The sequence below is a fragment of the Bombus impatiens genome, unplaced genomic scaffold (assembly GCF_000188095.3).
Source record: "Bombus impatiens unplaced genomic scaffold, BIMP_2.2 scf_0321, whole genome shotgun sequence".
Lineage (NCBI taxonomy): Eukaryota > Metazoa > Arthropoda > Insecta > Hymenoptera > Apidae > Bombus > Bombus impatiens.
In genome coordinates this window covers 723,108-741,885 of record NT_176740.1, presented here as the reverse complement: position 1 = coordinate 741,885, position 18,778 = coordinate 723,108, and the positions used below count along the sequence as shown (strand labels likewise).

The window sequence follows — 18,778 nt, the reverse complement described above, 5'->3', positions numbered from 1 at the left end:
CGCGGTTTCCTCCACTCGGACGTTTCTCACAACCTCCGCGAGTTCGATGTCTTTTTTCCTTCTTCCCCCGGAGCCATTGATTTCCATCGAGGTAATTTAGCGCACTCTCGGATAGGTACACAGTGACTCGCCACAGTATTTGAATACTTGGCATAGAAAATGTCAGAAAACATAACAGTCGTAAATTAGATCAATTGAAAGGATTTTCGACAGAAATAACAGTCATAAATAACCACAATTTGTTTGCTTGCCGGTAACCATTATCGGTTATGGAAATTATTTTCGCTCACGAGTAACAGATATTAATTTCTTGAAATATTCTCTGATCGTCAGTTTTCCGTGTATTTTAATCTCTCTATTTAATTTTAATTTACGCAGTCGATCGACACGAACGTTCAAGCGATTCGATCGACCGTCTAAATAATTCTACGATTTTTCTGAAGCGCCTGTTCGCCACAAGCGTCTCGCAACTCTATCCGGTTTGTTTCCAACTTTACCAACGTGATCGTGATGACTGTAGCACATCGTATACCGTACAAAACCATTTATACAATCCGCGTAATATATTCGGAAGAAAAGTTTCTACAAGCGTTCGGACACTTTGGTGAACCGCTGTACGTATTTCGGTGACGAAATCTGAATACAGTGTACTAGACAGGAATCCGTGCAGAGACTGTTTCGAGGTCCATGTCTTTCGAGTGAAAGGCCTCGAGGGACATTGGACGGGGGACAGACAGATGGAAAGATTCGATGGGAGGCTAACCGTTGCCCAACTTGACTCTCGACCGATACTGAAATTGAAATTCGAGAAACTCTCGTGAGAAATTGGACGTCGATACACACCAGGCAGCGTCCACGGGTTACTTTCGTTCTGTTTACTCGTCCGACCGGATTAAAATCGATATCGGTATCGAAGAGCTAGACTTTCTTCGTTTCGACCGCGTGTCGGCTCGTCGAGCGAGCAAAATTGAATTCGACCCGATTCATTGACCCGGTCGAACTGTCACGACCCGTCGCGACATTGTTAACCGGTTAACGGTCGACGCTAACTAGCCGTGGTATCAAAGCTTAAACGATTCTATTCCCGTACCCGGCGGATGCTGCGACGGCTCTTCACGCTGTTTTCACGCTCAGTGGGTCGACCAAGAGTTTGCGAATAGGGGCAAGTGTGTCAGTGGTTTTAGGAAGATGGTAACGCGACTTTGGAACTGGGCAATTGGCAATTGTGGGATTCCATCGAGTTACAGATTCGTTCGAGACACGCACAGGCAGAATTTCGTTTGGGAAATGTACAAAGATATTACGTGAATCGTGTTTAATATTAAAATGCGAATGGATAGATTTGCAAAATTTATTTCCTTGCGCGATTCTTAAACGTTTGTAGAGAATTTTTGTCCATTTCTTTCCTTCTGAAATATTTGGAATTTGTTCGATTCTCTCGAGGCATTTAAGAGCTTCGCGTCTTTTTTTATTACTTCGCACAAATTCTCTCGATACGATTGGAATTTGTTATCTTCTCGAAGCAAAGTTCGAAGGAATTTTGGATCAGTAGAAAAACGAAGCGAAATACGCGCGTTTGAAGAAACCTCGTCTCCAGTTACGATATATCTCAACGAAGTATTTAACGCCGGTAAAAAATCTTTGCGTACGAAATTATCCAGTTAAATAACGCGTGACTCGTATAGAAAATCTTACCTTTAAAGATAACCAACTTTCTTTATGAAAAACCCGAAGAAAGAAGAACGAGTTTCTGACGCATGACGTCGTCCAGAAGGAAAATCGTTCGCGTCGATCGGGTGAACGTCCATCCGGAGGCAATTCGAACCACTTTCGAGACCATTTTTGGCGCTGAAACATCTCGCGCGGCGTTTCCTTTCAAGGTTAACCTAATTTGACCTGCCTAATTACTATTTCTGTCTCGGCGCGGCTCGGTCGACTTCGCGGTCTGTCCTTTCGTTGCTCGTTTAAACGCCCACGTGGCGAGAACGTGACCGTATGCACGCGGTTCTGACACGATCGATCGAACGAACGAAGATCGATATTAATTTGAAGTAACGGGACGGGAGACGTTCCATTGTGCTCGATACAAAAGCGTCCAAATGTTTTATGATGCGTGTCGTTCACGTCGAACACGTCGGTATGCCTGACGATCGTGTTCAAAATAACCAGACAGGGATGTAACCAAAAAAGATATTTTAAATTTTGCCTTTGTTGCATTCCTCTTACGTTACTATACACGAAAGGAACACCCATGCAATACTAATTTATAGCGCACAGACTATCAGTAGGTCTTTTATTTGCCTTTTACTTATTACCGATATTCTAACGTAAACATTTGTTCGTTCATTATCACCCACTTGAATTCCCCCGATATTAACTTAAGGCACGAGTTCATTCCTGTCGAGCGTAATAATTGTTTAACGACAAACCACTCTCTGTCGTAATAGTAAAAGCGAACTGGTAGAAACGAAGCTACGTAACGCAAATCTCTGCTCTTTTCGTGATCCCATTGGATTCGTAGGACAGGTATCAATGAGTCGCGCTTCGATCTCTCATTAATTGATCCGGCAAAGTTTACACCATCGTGGAGCGAACAAGTCCAAATTTCAAGCGAATTCCTTGGAAATTTTCGCTTTTACGCAATACAGTTTCGGGCTATAAGAATTCGTTTTCGTTGAACGAGTCGTACGAGTAATGGAAACACCGTCCAAATACTTCGTCTTTGCTCAACTTGGCGAAAGTTTCACTTTCTAGGAATCGTTAGAACCGACTCAGCATCCTAAGAGCCGTCTTTAGAAAATATGAACCACCATAATCGTCCGTATGACGACCAACGAAAAGGAGTTTTAACGATCGCCATGTACAGCGAAAACAAGCGCTATTGCATGGTTCCCTTCTGGCCGGGCTCGCTCTAGCGCGCCGTTTCTCCAGGTTCTAAAAGGGAATATTCCGGCGTCACATTACTCGTAATCCAGCCCGCTAACGAATTCAACTGTCGAGTTAAGGTGAACGGGCATGTAACTCTGGTAACGGTACCGGTGGTTCACGCATATCGTACATAGAAGCCGGTCTGCTATCCCAGCTACCGTGCTCGATTGTTTCCGTATCGATTTCCATTTCTCTCTTATGGCGACCCTTAGGCTAATGACAATGAAACGTATTGCCCGGTATCGGCCATACACACTAGCGGAATTATATTGCGACATTTTAGGGCTCGTTACGCGCCAACAGCCTTCGATCGTGCCGATCGAGACAATAACGAACACCGAAAAATAGACGTCGACGACCTTTTCGCAGATGGAACGCAGATATTCAACTGTTTTATCTGTGCACGCGTTCTCCGACTATCCGTTGGCTCGCTATTTTATCGTGCACGCTTTATTGGAAGGTCGTTAGCCGGTTGAAAGTCGGCGTTATTCGTTTCGATCGGTGGAGCTATGATAGAGCGTTAGGGTTGCCCGGAGACTCGGGAAATATCCTACGGTATTGTCCAAAGATTCGTAGCTCGTTTGAAAAACCATCGAATTTGAGGTTACTGCGATAGCGAAGAAAATCGACGAATTTTTGGTCCTTGAATCTAATTCTTAAATCTATTTTCAGCCCACTGCTATTGGAGCCTTCGCTCTCTCTGATGTCTCGTTCAAACCTTGTTAGCAAGTCCGTCTTCTCTCAAGGATTTTTAATAATTCGAGCTCTCTCTTCTTCGTTTTTAGCGCGCGTTTCTTCTCAAGAAGGGGGATAGAGTCACCCTCGGCAAGTTGAAATTGCCAGGCGAAACTACGGAATTTATGACACACGCACTTTCTATCGAGATACGATGAATCGAAAGGTAAAATTGTACGCTGTCTAAATGTGTTAAAAATTCATCAAGTCACGTATCACTCGACCGTCGGTACCCAAATGGTCGTAAAGCTAAAATCTTTGCCAAAAATTGGAATTTTCTCCAACCGTGTGACGAAGCTGGTCAGAGTTAGAAACCGAACAAACAGCAACGCTGGTTGCAGGAAGTGTCGGCGAGTCAGACGAAAGTGATACGAAGGAACGGGCCTCGATGGAAAGTGGCCGAGACCGAGGCCAGTTACGCTGGAATTGGCGTCGTTTCGTCCATTAAATTCTTATTAGAATTCCAACGACCGGGTGACCGTGAAATCGAAGTTGGCCGTCTGTTGGCCGCCAGTCAAGGAAAGCTCATTCGTTCGTACAACGACGATTTGTTTTCACCCGATATCGAACAACGTGGGTACCGACATATTGGTATTCGAGGTTCGTCGTACGAAAGCAAGAAACGAGCTGGTTCTTCTGCATGTGCGTCAGGTTATCGGTAATTTTCTTGTTTTGGAGAGAATCGAAGTCCGCGCACGTTCCTCTCTGCACCCCCGGCGCTGCTTCCTACGTTTCTTACTTTTTCGCAGCTTGGCCAAGTTTCGTAGGTTTTTCTCTCCCGGCAAATTTCTCGAAATTTCTTGTACACCTAATTTCTACAAATATTCCGTCAATTTGTAAACACTTCAGAAATTATTACAATTGACAATGCTCGAAACGTGTCACGTTTCTATAAATCCGATCCTACGTTACACGTACGCGATCGCACGTAGTTTACACCAGAGAATCGCACGTCACGACGATTTCAGATTTAGAAATTGCCCAGTGTACTCGTTTGCGATACCCGACCAAGCATAGATTTCCTGGTATTCGTCAAAAGTTGGCGCGAATAAGAGAAACTTGGATCGCTGTTAGTGATTCCTAATGATGGTGGTGCCGATAGCAAGAAAGTACCCGCACGAAGACCAAAGTAAAAAAAGAGTTTGACCCGAGTATAAGGACGGAGAAAGAGGTAGAGAACTGACACGATGGGGCATACACGGGACCCTACAGTTGCACATTGTACCTGTGTGATTGCCCTGGGGCAACCACGAGCGGGAGGCTCGACTAGTCATTCTCGACAAGTGCGCATCACGACATCGGTCTACCTTATATACACCTACGTTTACATCCACCCACGTTTTCCAAGCTTATCCACCTTAAACGTCCGCTTTTCGTATCTCTCTGACGGCGGGGCACGGGATTTCGAGGTTGGTCAGTCGATTCCGACTTTGAGTCAGGTCAGGAAACCGTCTGCCTCACGATTCTTCTACGATGTTGCATCGTGTGATCATCTTGACCTTGACACGATTTCCATGTTTGCCTCTTTACGAGTTTGCTCTATTTTTTGGTCCTGTGTTTTGTACGATTGCTTTACACGATTGTTTTATTGGGACTGCACGAGTCGAAGATTTATCAATAAAATAGTAAAATGCATCGTTTACGAGATTGTTTGATTCTCGATGTTGAAACAAACTGTTGTTATTTCTATATTCAGAGGTAGGATCACAATTTCTATTATTTTATTCTTTGGATAAATCTATCACACCGTTCTGAGCCGAAAAACCTTTATTGCACTCTCTTACATGGACTAGGGATAAAAACGATAGAACATCTTAAACCTATCGATTTGTGGCGGCACAAATACCGACAACAAATACCGCCACTCGACACTAACTTCTGTAGGACGACGGCAGCGCAGTGGTTAGCACCGTAGGTTACGAACGTTCGGGACCCGGAGTCCGATTTTTCTTCCACGCATCTAAATTGGAAGAAAAATAGCAGTATCGCATCCCAGCGACATCTACAGCCAGCGCAACAATTATCACAGACAACACTTACACCTCAGATTAAATCTATTGATTGTTTATCTAGAACTATCTTCTAGTTACTATTCATTGTAACTAGCGCATCTGTATATGGATGGCGAGCGCGAACTCACGCAGTCATTTTCAACATTATCAGACAATTAGAACCTTGAAAGACTTTGTCGAAGGAGCTTCGCTAATATTTCGACGTAAAAGTGGTGGACGCTTTTAATAAAATTACATTTCATGTACAATTACGTTTCATGCGACGTTTCATGTTCCCGCGACGTCTCCGTGCAAAAAGGTTTCTTAATGACGTTCGTACGTTTATTAAAGGCCCAACAGCGGCTAAATGGGAATGAAAGTGTAGAAGGAAACGTCGTATGTCGTCGATTTCGCCTCGATACGATATCGCAGAAGGTTAATTCGAGCTCGTGGGAGCAATCGGCGAGAAGGACGTTAATCTGTAGGCAAGATAATTCCAGATAAATAACCAGTTATAGAAACACCTTCGAACGATAACAGATTATTTAGATCTTCCTCGCGTCATTATACATACGTGGGTCTATCAGCGACACCGAAGTTGTCGCAAACGTCAAATTTAAGTCAGTAATTATTTTACCAGTATTTATTTTATTTTGTTATTTTTTAGTATTATTTTATTACGAAATATTCCAATTAATTTACCTTTGAATTATACAGTTTTTGTTTAAGATCTGCCACTGTTAGCAGATTAGCATCGAAAAAGTAATTGTTCTATTATTTCAGTATTTCTAATACCGTTTTCTATATATTAAATCGAACATAGGAGGCTGTATTGTATTATATTGAATTTTCAGCAAAACTATGTACTATATCATGCTTACACGTCGAATGTCACAAACACCTGTCGGTGTTCGAAAATCGAAAAGCAAGAAGTTACGTGGCGGTGGAATGTTCACGGTGAACGCCACGTAACGCAACAGAGGGCCGTAATATCCATGAAATGTCAATAACCGACACAGCTATAGCATTTTACATAATGAACCACGTAGACAGAGCCGCTTCATACCCGATCAACGTGTTTCTTCCTTTCTTCTTTTCCACCCCTTCCTCTCCCAACGATTCCTCGTTATTTTTATCGCGCGAGCCACGAACGAAGGATGTGTGTTCTCAGCTCGCACTCGCAGGTTCGTTAGTGATTTAAGTGGTAACAATGGTGTACAACAGGAGTCTGTAGCTAATTATTTCGCATATACAGGGTGTTTCCAATGTTTTCAGCCAACAGCAGTCAGGTGAGACTTGGTTCACATACGAATTCACGTTGCGACAAGTAGAACAGTTCATTCGATCAGACACTGACTGGAACATCGTACAAATAAATCCAACAGAATAAAAAAGCTTCGTCAACTAATTAATCGAAACTAGAATATTTCTGGCGTGTAGAAAAATTATTCGCAACTTGGAAAATAATTCTCAGCGACGTTTTCGCGTCTGAACATTTTCACCTTCTAAATATTCCCTACGTATCTCGCGACAGCCTGTATAACGTTCTCCCTCTATTTCCACTTGTGGATTACGCTCCTACAGTTTGGTTAGAAAAATTAGGAACACCCTGTACTTTCATACATGCCAGCTTCTATATTTCTGCTTCTTTTTTCTCCTTATTACCTCTTCCTCCAGCTACAACGAGGTAACGACGAGGTAACGACGACGAAACACACAGGCTGCGTTCGATCCCACGTCTTCGACCTCCTCGACGCTTCTCTTGGGCAATTCTTTCGAAGTTAACCAGCCGGGTTATTTGTATGCATTTGTATGCACAGCTGTATTGTTGTTGCAAAACATGCGAGCGGGTAATCGACGTAACACGCGAGGAGAGGGAACTGACGGAGAAGAGAGGGCAGGGAGAGAGAGAGACAAGGGAGGTGGGTTAATCTTGCGTAACGTAATGATTCTCTCTTGGTACGATGCGGCTGCTGTTGCCGGTGCTGCCGCTGCTTTTCGATTTCTTGCGTCCCGAGCATGATCGATGATGGTAAATCGTACGAATGCTTTACAATGATAATGATACGTTGCGATTCTACGCTTGCCTGCTGCGTAGTAGCAACTTCCCCACAGCTCGCCAGCCCTCTCTGATTTCTCTGTTTCACAGGGGACATTGTGGAATAACGACTGCCCCACCGATGGGGCATTCGATCGTACGTTGATTTGCTTTTTTCAAGCTGGCGGATTTGCAGAGAGGTTCGCCGACACAAAAAGACCACGCACCGTGACTGGATATTACTATTTGTTGATCAGACGTTAAAGGGTAGTTTTTAAGAGATTCACGGCATGTCTGCGCGTAATGACGATCGAACAGTGAAAGATTAGTTTTGACGGATTTGATTATCAGGTTGAATCGGCGTTGTGGATAGTTGAGTGCGGTCAAAAACGTTACATATTAAACGTTAAGTTGTCGCAAAGTTAAAGAAGCTCGCGGTTTCTTCTCCACGTTATTTCCTGTATATGATGGAAAATCTTATCGTATCGATCTCCGATATAAATTTCGTATCTCGTCGGCGACGTTTAAGAATCGATTAGCATCGCTTTCACTTTCCCCGGGACCTTCTTGATCCGTTTCACGTAATCGCCGTTTAAAAACAAGACACGTAAGATGGTTCTGCGATATTTGCACAACCTGTGGTCCTGCTGGACCAGGTAAGCGATCGTTAACTGGTAAATTGTTTCGATTCACCGTACGTGCACAATGTCCATCTGAAGAACGTTTCTCCTCGTTCTCTCCGGCTTTTTTTCGCCCTCTGCTCGTTTTTCCACGGTTCCTCTTGCACCTATCGATTAACGGAAACGTCAGGTTGGCCTGTTCAGTCAATACGATCAAGTAAGATGGCTTTTCCCGGCCGGAGGTTTAACGACCACTTAATTGTTGGATTCGCGTTGAAAACTCTTCGTTAATTGTGGTTACGCGTGGAAACGGAGCAATACGATGGATACCGGTCGTGGGAAGGAGACGAGAAGAACCGCTGAGAACGAAAACCGAGCATCTGGAACTGGGTAAAGCTCGCTTTTGCTCGATCGAGCGTCGATCGTTCGTTCTTTCTCGAACTATACTTTCTTTTACGCTGATGAACGATGGTTTTCACGCTATGCAATTCCAACGCGAATTCCGTCCTTTTTTCTTTTTTCCTATAATCGATAGGTACATTTAGGTCGATCGTTTAACCTTAATGTAACCTCCGTTATCATTTAAACGCATCGTCCCATTAATTTCGTACTGCCGTAACACGTTTTCATAACTCGTAAAAGTATAATCAACTTCTTATAATAACAGATGCAGTACACACGTTTTTTTTTTTGTTATGAAAACTGGCAATGGAGCCAGTTATTACGGTAGCTATTGCGCCATCACGATTATCATTATGACTATCCAACCAAAGGGCTGATAGGATTAAAAAGGATCGTTTGACGTGATTCTGTCGACGATGGCGCAAAGAGGCCGTAAATGTGGCTCATCGTGGCAAGTAGAGTCTGAAACGCGACGAAGTGATAGGATGGCCTCCTCCGTGACGGAATTCGCAGGGCAACACCAGTTTCTTGAGGTTTTCCACGGTTGTTACGCGGTCGCTAAGTTAATTGAGTAGAAAGCCACTGAAACTGGAAATCAGTCGGCGTGTCAAACGTTGAGGCGGATAGAGACGCCCCGCGGTGGAGCTAGTGTCATCAATTTAGTCGATGGAATCGATTATTCGACGGTCCGGTCGTTTGGAATCGAGGCTGCGGATTTTTCACGTTCACATTGCTTCTCAATTATCGTGTCGAATGCCTGTTTCTTGCTTTTACGTCGATTTACCTGTTGCAGGCAAAAAGTAACGTATACCTGGCAAAACCAGGCTAGAATCGAGTACAATTTAAAAGATAAAAAGGGATACGATTCCGTGTCCAATGGACGTACAAGCGATAAAAACATTTCCTATATGCGTTACCTCGAATCGAACGTGTTAATCGTCCGTGGATTATTTGAATGTCGTGGCGAGCTAAAAAAAGTCTGCACGAAGAAGTCGAACGCTGTGAAAATTACTAGCGACAGGCGCCAGATTTCTCAGTGTTTGAATTAAAGAAATAGCCATATTTGCAAAATTCAGCACACTTATTACCATGGCAATGGCGTAACGTACCAGGCGCGCTCAAATTACTTTACGATATTTCGTTATTAAGATGTATGTCGTAAGCTTATTGAAAAAGTGTAACGGCAAGTAAAAACATCTTTCAGCAACTTGGTATGTACAAAATACCTACATATTTATTTCTATTTATATAGCCAGTAGCTAAACGCTACGAATCCATTTGTTTCAATTCGTATTCTTATTACACGAAAATTCGTAGACACAGCGATGAGAACCTAAAAGTTCTGATCGAAAATGCTATCTCTCGGTAGGTTTATATAACGTATCGTGCCGAAATACGTGATAAAATTTCACGCTGAAAGCAGCACTCGTACGATCCAGCCATACGAAATTCATCCGGCAATCGACGTATTGAAACTATTCGGATATGTATAATTTTGTGTGCTGGACTGGGTTAGATGTGTAGTAGAGATACTTGTATGTGAGTATCAGTGTGTGGAAGTATGTATGTGCGTAGCGTCTCGAAAACAGATGAATGTAAACTGTTCAGTCGGTTAACAGTCGGATATGGAAGAAAGTGCCGAGACGCGTGCAAGTGTGTATCGATGAACATCTTAGAAATCGTCCATAAAATAAATATATAACTATTCTAATATTAATTCCAAGCGTAAATTCAGCGTTCCTATAACATTATTTCGGCTATTAAGATCCAGAATTCTCGACAGAAACTCTTCAAGAAGTCGTTTTATGGTTTCTCCATTAACACGATCTCGCAGGTGGAACCGATTCGTCCTTGATCCTCTAGGCTGTTAAAAAAGAGAAAAAAATTGTACCGATCGGTAATAGATATTTCTCTGCGACGGTGAAAACGAACGTGTGGACGCGTAACTCACTCTTTAATCTTTTCGTCGATCGATTTCTTGTCGCGATAATATCTCGATACCAGGATGCTAGGTGGGGACAGGTTTCTCGGACGAGAGAGGAAAGCAGAAATGCAAGAGCGAGGGTTGGTCGAGGTGGCCAGAATGGACACCGGATGTGGGATATGCAGACGACGAGATGCGTGGGATTCCCCGTGTGATGCACGCGAGCGAGTTCTTCGTGTCTCGAGACCGGTGAGAGAGAAACGAAGCTACGACGAGGTGAGACTCTTTCTTGGTGTTCAGTTGCTGCACGTAGAAGTCTCGATGCTGCCTCGACAAATCGTCGATCGTACCGCAAACACTGCTCGGTGAACGGAATCTGTATGCATGTAGAGAGAAGGGAATTGGAATCGCGGTTAAAAAGAAATCGTAGAAGCGTTGTTTTGTCAGATGATCACGGATCGACGTCTTGTACGATGAATTATCAAGACGCACATATATATATGGATTCTTAGCAATATCAGAATTGAAGTATCTCCGAAGATAAAAATATTTTTGCGCCAATGGGTTAACACATTTTTGTTGGGAATGTCAAACGGCATCGATTAATCGCTATTAAGAGGAAATCGCGACAGTATACAGCGTTGTTTTGTTAGATGGTCACGAGTCGAGATCTTGTCCGGACGATTATCAAGACACACATGGTTTCTTAGCGATATTGAAATTTAAGATACGTCGTTTCTTGCCACAGACGCGAGACATTTCGACGATGTAGAAACGATTATTTTCCTCTTTTTTTCTTTTTTTTTTTCTTTGTTGGAATAAAAAATTCAGAGGAGAGAAATTCAGCCAAACATCGTGCATCACGAAATTAGTTTCAAAGGGTGAGGATAGCGATGAACAGTTAACGCGGCATTAGTCTAATCGTCGCTCTGTTCCGACACAGTCAGAGGGCAATACCTGTTGCGTTCGAAAGACGTCAGATTTACGTTGCCGGGTAGAAACTCGACGATGTAAATTGGTTTGCCCGCGGACGATTTCATGGGCGAGTTCCGCGATAGGGGAATCGTCGAATCGCATTTACACTCGATTACCGCACGGAAGAAATGAATTCGCGGCGATAGAACGTTAACGATTCGCCGTTCCTCCTCTTGATTCTCTCTCTGAACGAAAACCGTCTCTAATAAGAGATCCGCCTCGTTACTGAATCTAAACGGACATCTATCTTGCCTGGCTTCCTGTATTCCGACAGCGTACGTCGGCCATACGATCACGTAGTGTATGTACACCATCACGCGAAAGTATCCGGACAACACCTGGCTGCCTTCTGCACAATGCAATGTAATAATTAAATTACAGATAAAAGCGTGTTATTACCGATGATAAGTGCCGTAATAGGTAATTTAAAGTTATGGTCTTCTAACTTTATAAAAAGGTGATCGGAAAGTAATGTTTCTAGGTATTAAAACGTTGCTTGCCATGTGACATGTTATGTTAGTAGCATATTTTATTTCGTATTTCGATTATCGCGTCAACGGGATAGCGTAAGTTGTTCATTTTGAAATAACGTAAGATGATTCTAGGATTCCGTTTAATTTTATTCAGAATGTTCGATGATGTGTTTTTTGAAAACCCACGCAAACATAAGGATCATATAGGAAAGAAAGATTGGATTTTACAGAGTCTTCCTATCTGTAGTATCGATTTTTCGTTAGCACGTCCTTTTTATTAAATTCACAGAGTATCACCAGAAACGCGACTATTACCATACTTGTCACGTCCTCAAAATAGAGAACGTTTCAACGGGACCTTTTTTTTATTGACCAGGCGTCGCCTACGACACGGTCTGATTGGCTAACGAGTTGGCTGACGCGGTAGATTTTTAATTGCTTTCATAAAGCTCGACTTGTTTCTTCGACGTTCGTTGTTCGCCATGTTTCAAGCTGGCCTTTTAGACGATGAGAGGCGTCGGGGCGCACCTACACCTCTGCGTGATTGACTTTATTAGAGATTAGCGCGGCTGGTCTCGAGTGGGCCCGCATCTCGGTCGCGTTTAGAGCTTAAGGACTGGCAAGGACTCGGTCGAAGCGTGTCAAGGACGACCGCGAGAAAGCCACGAGAGAAGGAGAGACCTCTTTGCCTCGAACGATCAACCTGTTGTCCAATTATTGCCAGTTGCCGAGACGAACGTGTCCCTCGATTGCGCAATCGACGCCACGGCAGGTCATCGACTGATCTTTCAGCTTTGGATTAGTACATCGACGTTCGTTGATCTTTGTTGCGCGAGCAAATGTCGGAAAGTTTGGCACCACAAATGGCGGAAATGTTTCTCAGAGCCTGTCGTTCAGATGATTTATCGAGACATCGATGGAGATTACGATGTTAATTAATATCGGTTGTAGTTCTTCGTGGGATCTCGCAGTATTAGGTCAGCTGAACAGAGACGGCGAATATCGTTCTGGGAAGATTGTTTAGCGAAACGACGAATGTAAAAGGCGTTGCCGAATGCCCGTAATCTTTCTGCTTATTTAGCAATATTTATTACGTTAGTTATATATTAAGGTTATATGTCTACGAGATCGTTCTGGCAAGATTATTTGATAATCGTTATAGGTGACGAATGCAAGAGACGTTGCTAAATCCTCGTCTTTCTGTATATTTCTATATTATACGAATTTTCCATTCCATGTTATTACTCGCATAAAACGCGATAAAATTTACGCGCAAAATAATTGCGGTAGTTTTCCAACGCGCTTTTGTCCAGATGCGAGATAGTACGGCGTGGGGGAGAGTCGACTGGCCGGAAGTCAATTGTGAACGTGCGACGGACGACAGGAAATCAGCGGACGCCCGGACGGAAAGCGGTTAAACAGAGCGTAGATTCGATGCGATCGATTCGACCGGACAAAAAGCACAGCGTCCACGGAGAGAAAGATACAGGATCTTTAGAATTATCTCGGTGGATAGATCGAACATAGAGGTGTGTTGTAGCCATAGCCACGAAGGAATTCGCGATTTTATTGGCTCGTTTCTTAGTGGAATCGCGATTCTAATCGTCCTCGATAAGCTAACTGGACTGTGAATCCGGACTGGCTCGTTCCCGGAACACCGATATACAATTTATGCATACTTTTCTCCTTTCTTGCGAAAGAAAGATCACGCTGTATTACCAGCGTTTGTTTCGTTTTCGTAATACCGAAATCGATCCGACATTTTCTTCGATGTTGATCGCCATATAAGAAGCACGTTACGAGGCAAAAGTTTTCCATCCTTTCTCGATCATATTGAAAATATTTGAACATTCGTCGTAAAAATCTTGCACCAGTGTACCGCGTGTACGTTTGATATATTTTTCAATTTCGCTGAACGCTCGGACGAGTGGATCGTAGTAGATGCTGCAGCAACATTCGTATTTTACCTTTGGCGTAATTGAATTCAGTATACTGAACCTTCGATCGGTACATAAGGCGAAATCCTTGGTACGTAATTGGTTAAACGGGTTCCAGGTCGATCACATCGAGAATTAAACATAATGTTATGCTAGATTTACTGCAGCCTGCACTAATTTGTAACAGACCTTAATTTTAGTACTCGTTGTAGTAAAACGCAGTACATGCCAATATCGAATGTGGCTACAAATTATCAGCGATATAACATCGTATTTGGTCCTTAATTGATGATACGATTACGCACTGCATACCATGGTAACGATACATAATAACAGCGTCAAAAACCAACGAAATCATAAATTCCCTTTGAACGCCTGTTATCATCCTATCCGAGGAATATCCAAGAATAGTTATTTCGTATCTTTCATTACAATGTTAATTTAATCAGTAAAACAACTTCTTATTAATCATACATATAATTAAACACACGAAAGATAAAATGCGAATTAAGAAACAGATAAATTTAAAGAATAATACAATCGGTTTAGTATAATTTTGACTGTTAACCTTCTTCGTACGTACAACGCGCGTCGCTTTATACGTTTCTCCAGTTATGAAGATCATCGATAGCCAATCGAAACATATTAAAAGATAACGACACAAATTGTATCTATAAACGATAAATATTTCAATCTTCGTCGAATCACAATGCTACGGAACGTTAGACAAAATCACCAAATGCTCCTCTAATTTACCCTATAACGTAAAGTTCGATGCGTTTCTCGACCGTGAGCAGAATAAACGCGTTGCCGTTCATTTATCTTGAGCGTAATTGCGCTCACGGCAGAGATCTCGCGGCGTAAATTAGTTTATCGTGGACAAGGTTTCTGTTAGACCCCATTTCACAGTGGAATTCCGCAGTGGCTCGCGCATGTTTAGGCATCGAGGCTTTTTGCCGGTGTCCGTGATCTTTTGTTTAGCCCATACAAGGGTACACCATAATTTTCTGCAAAGAAAGACGCGCTCACGGTTAGAACGCCAACACGGCGTTCCTCTTTCCGCGAGGAGCAGGGGAGAGAGCCGAGGGACTTTATTTCTCCATAAAGCCGAGTGAATTCTCGTTCTTGCTCGCGCAGGCCAGATGATCGCCTGGTTTCGTGATTGCCACGCACTGGAAAATGATCGTCAGTCACGGGAACGAAGACGTATCGCTCTTCTTACCGGTCCTGCGGACTCTTTTTCGTCCCTGTTCTTCGCGCGAGAGCTCCTTTACGGTTTGCTCCTTCGATTTTACATGTCGAATATTTTAAAGATGTTTCGCGAATGTGAGGTAGAAGTGTCTTTTGTTTCTTTCTTCTCTCTTTTTCTTTTCTTTTAAATAGAAGTCTCGATTTTGACGTTAGAGTGAGCGACGACTAAAATACGAACCTTGTCGAGCGCACAAATCAAAACGAAATTGTACGTTGCGAAGGGGAAAAGAAATTTTTATCTATGGATTATATATCGCAGAAGAACATGGGAAATTATATGTAACCCATAAAGTTGATAAATCTGTAAGACTTTCGTGAGAAAGAATGTAAAATATGAAACTTGCACCGAGGAAATCGAAATGAAATTGTATAACGTAAGAAAAAGAACACGCTTTCATTCGTGTAATTACATTTTTACAAAAAAAAAAAAAAAAAGAAAAAGGAAAAGAACGAACATTCGAATGTTAGAAACTACACCATTATATTCTATATATAATTATGAAATTACGAAAGTAGAATCTTAAATGAGGAGACACTAACAATTTACGAAGAAGAAATTGCAAAGTGTAAATTGCTGTGAAATTAGCCTCCGTATGAAGTACTTCACGGCTACTTATCATATTTCTGCCCACCGTGCACTGGTATCTTGTATTATAAAATCTTCCACTCTTCCACAACCTTCAACGGTTACCTTCCACAACCAATTCCTAACTCGAGTAATAAAATCGATATCGTTATACATTAATCCATTGCGATTAGTTTTATTTTTTCACTAAACTTCACGGATTTCTAATCTATTCCAAAAAGATCTCGTATCTTATGATCGTAAACATTTTTAATCGATGCCATATTAAGATCAGCAGATCGACAAAGTTGTACTTGTCCTTTCTTTCTCTTTTTATTTCACTACCTTCGATTACCTTCGACTGGATGCACGGCTTGTTATTAAGCACGGGAAATCTGGGTCGTCGCGCGTCATTCTAGGTGAAATTTCTTCAGCTGTCGAAGATCGCTCGATCGTCCCGAACATGTATACTTAATTCCACGACAAAGTTCTCGAGCGAGAGGAAAAACCGTTCGCTGATTCGCGTGGCTCGTTCCCTTCTCGGGATGCAACTTTCGTAACGAGCGAAAGTGACGCACGGTCGTTTTGTTTCCCCTCGATATATCGCGTCTTTTTTTTTCGAGATATTTGGAAAGCGCGGTGTAAAGCTATCGAAAACTGGCTTCCGTGCGTCAACGGAAGCGATTCCCGTGGAATAATGTAACGCGAAAGAGGTGCACGCGAGCTTCATTATCATATTTCCAAGGAAAACGATCCGTCGAAGTTGTTCCTTCGGGGAAAACATGGAAAATTATGCGCTCGGTAACGAGTATGTGTTAAAACCTTGCTGTTTCTTTAAATATACGTTGTTTTAGACGTGTAATGAGAATATGATGAAGCCACAACGGAGGAGTTTACAAGGAATTAGGGTTATAACGAGCAATTTTTATTTAAAAAAAAAGAAGAATTCAGGATGAATACATTGGAATATTACTGTTATAAAAGGGCTCTCTAATTACACAGACGAATATACAAGAAAATGTCAGATTCTCGATCAGCTCATTCCGAGCACGATCTCTTCCTTTCCCTCCCGAGAAATTCCAATAAATAAATTCGATCTTCCAGATAACAGCTCTCGAATCGTACAGTCGAAAATTCCCAATCATCGCGCTTTTATCCGTTTAATCCTAGTTTCAGTCAAAAAGAACAAACATACGATCATTCTATATTTTCTGTGGGAAGAGAATTTTCAGTCGAAGTGGCTTTCGTCGATCGTTGAAATAAATATATCGCTATGAATCGAGGAAATACTACGAGAAACACGTGAAACACGTGAAACGTACGCTTGCTCCTGATGAATGACCGATTTAAGATTCCTCGAAGATGTTGTACGTGCTCACGTGACTTTCCTTTCCATCTGAATGGCCGCCGTTTCTGTTTCTCTTCCTCTCTCTTGAACCCTTCGATCCAATCCTCTCTCTCCTTCACTGTTTCTCGTTCTTTCTATCCCTGGACGGTAGCCCCTAAATCTTCCTCTAAACATAATAATAGAGTTTGAAGAGGATCTGGCGTGCAGCCGCGGCGTTGTTGGAAAGTTTGATTAGCTCGCTGCATGGAGAAGCTCGTTCCATGGACGCGACGGGAGATTGCTTTTCGTGGTTGATATTCCGCTTATGTTTTCTCTGGAATGTCGACGTCGATGGACACCGCCGGAACTTTTTTAATAATTATCTCGTTTCATCCTCTCTCTCTCTCTCTTTCCCTCTCCCATTCGTTTCGAGGGTCGAAGTGTGGATATTATAGCGGTGTTGGTAGTGGTTGGGCGGAGAACTAGTCGAATAAGTTAGACAGTCAATGAGCTGTTATGTAAAACAGAATATCTATTTTTTTTTATGTATTTTCTTATTTTTATTTATCGAGGTTAAGTTTCGAGTGTCGTTGATATTACGATGGAGCTGGAGGGGGTTAGTCGGAAAACGAGAGTGATAAAATAGAAAATTGATAAAGTCGATACGTACAAAAGAAAGAAACGACATTGTATTTCGTTCGGTATATGTTTGTTTCTTCACGTACGTTTCTCTATTGTTCGCGTTAGAAGATCGATGTGTAAATATATTATCAGTGCGGTGTCGAAGGGACGTGGAAGAAGAGGAACGAGTTAACAAGTTAACGAGACTGCTGCATAAAACGTAGCATAGATTTAGAAGTATATGTTTTTCGTTTATATTCGTCGAGGTTAAGTCTCGCTTTACAATGTCCAATCTGTGTCATCGATATTCATATTTCTTTGGTTCGCCAGTACATATTTCTCCGGTGTCCGCCTACAGCCGAGGAGTTCTGTAAGCGCGACGTGAAACTACGTAGAAAGTCTTTGTACTCGATAGAAATAATAACGACGTCAGAAGTTCAATGCAACGTGACGAAACGCATAATGCACGCGACGAAGTGTGACTTCTTTGGATTCATTCTGATCTCACCAACCATTGACTTTTCTTTCTCTGTACCGTCTCTGTACTATCTCTACACTGTTCATCGGGTGTCACTGCATTTATATCTATAAACATTTATAACTTCGATCCAGTGAACATTCTTTTTAGCCGACATAACGTAATACCAATAAGCCTGCTGGCTATTTGTAGAGCTAACGATAGCTACTAGTATCGATCAACGTCAAAACTAAACACGATCTATATTTATGTTGCAGGCAACGAGGAAGATTTCAAAATGCGGGTACCTGTTCGTCGCCCCGGGCTGGGATTTCTCGAATCCGCTGAATCGAACGAAGGTAAGAGAAACGAAACGAATTTTCCGCTTCACCGTTGAAACCTATCGTCGAAGAAGATTACATTAACGTCACCATTTATCAAATTTTGCTACAGTATACGCGTTTTTTTTTTTTTTGATAAAAGTTTCGAATAAAAAGATTAGGAAAATGATTGTTTGCGTCGGTTACGAATAAT

General features: G+C 42.4%; 1 protein-coding gene across 4 annotated transcripts in view; it reads left to right on the top strand.

The window, feature by feature from the left end:
• Nucleotides 1-18,778, top strand: part of LOC100747526 (protein outspread) — a 216,490-nt gene that overhangs the window by 45,130 nt on the left and 152,582 nt on the right. For all 4 annotated transcript variants that reach the window (XM_024367622.2, XM_003489422.4, XM_024367623.2 and 1 more), the window contains exon 3: nt 18,523-18,603. In XM_024367622.2, coding sequence (XP_024223390.1) covers nt 18,523-18,603 — 81 coding nt within the window. The remainder of the gene's footprint in view (nt 1-18,522; nt 18,604-18,778) is intronic.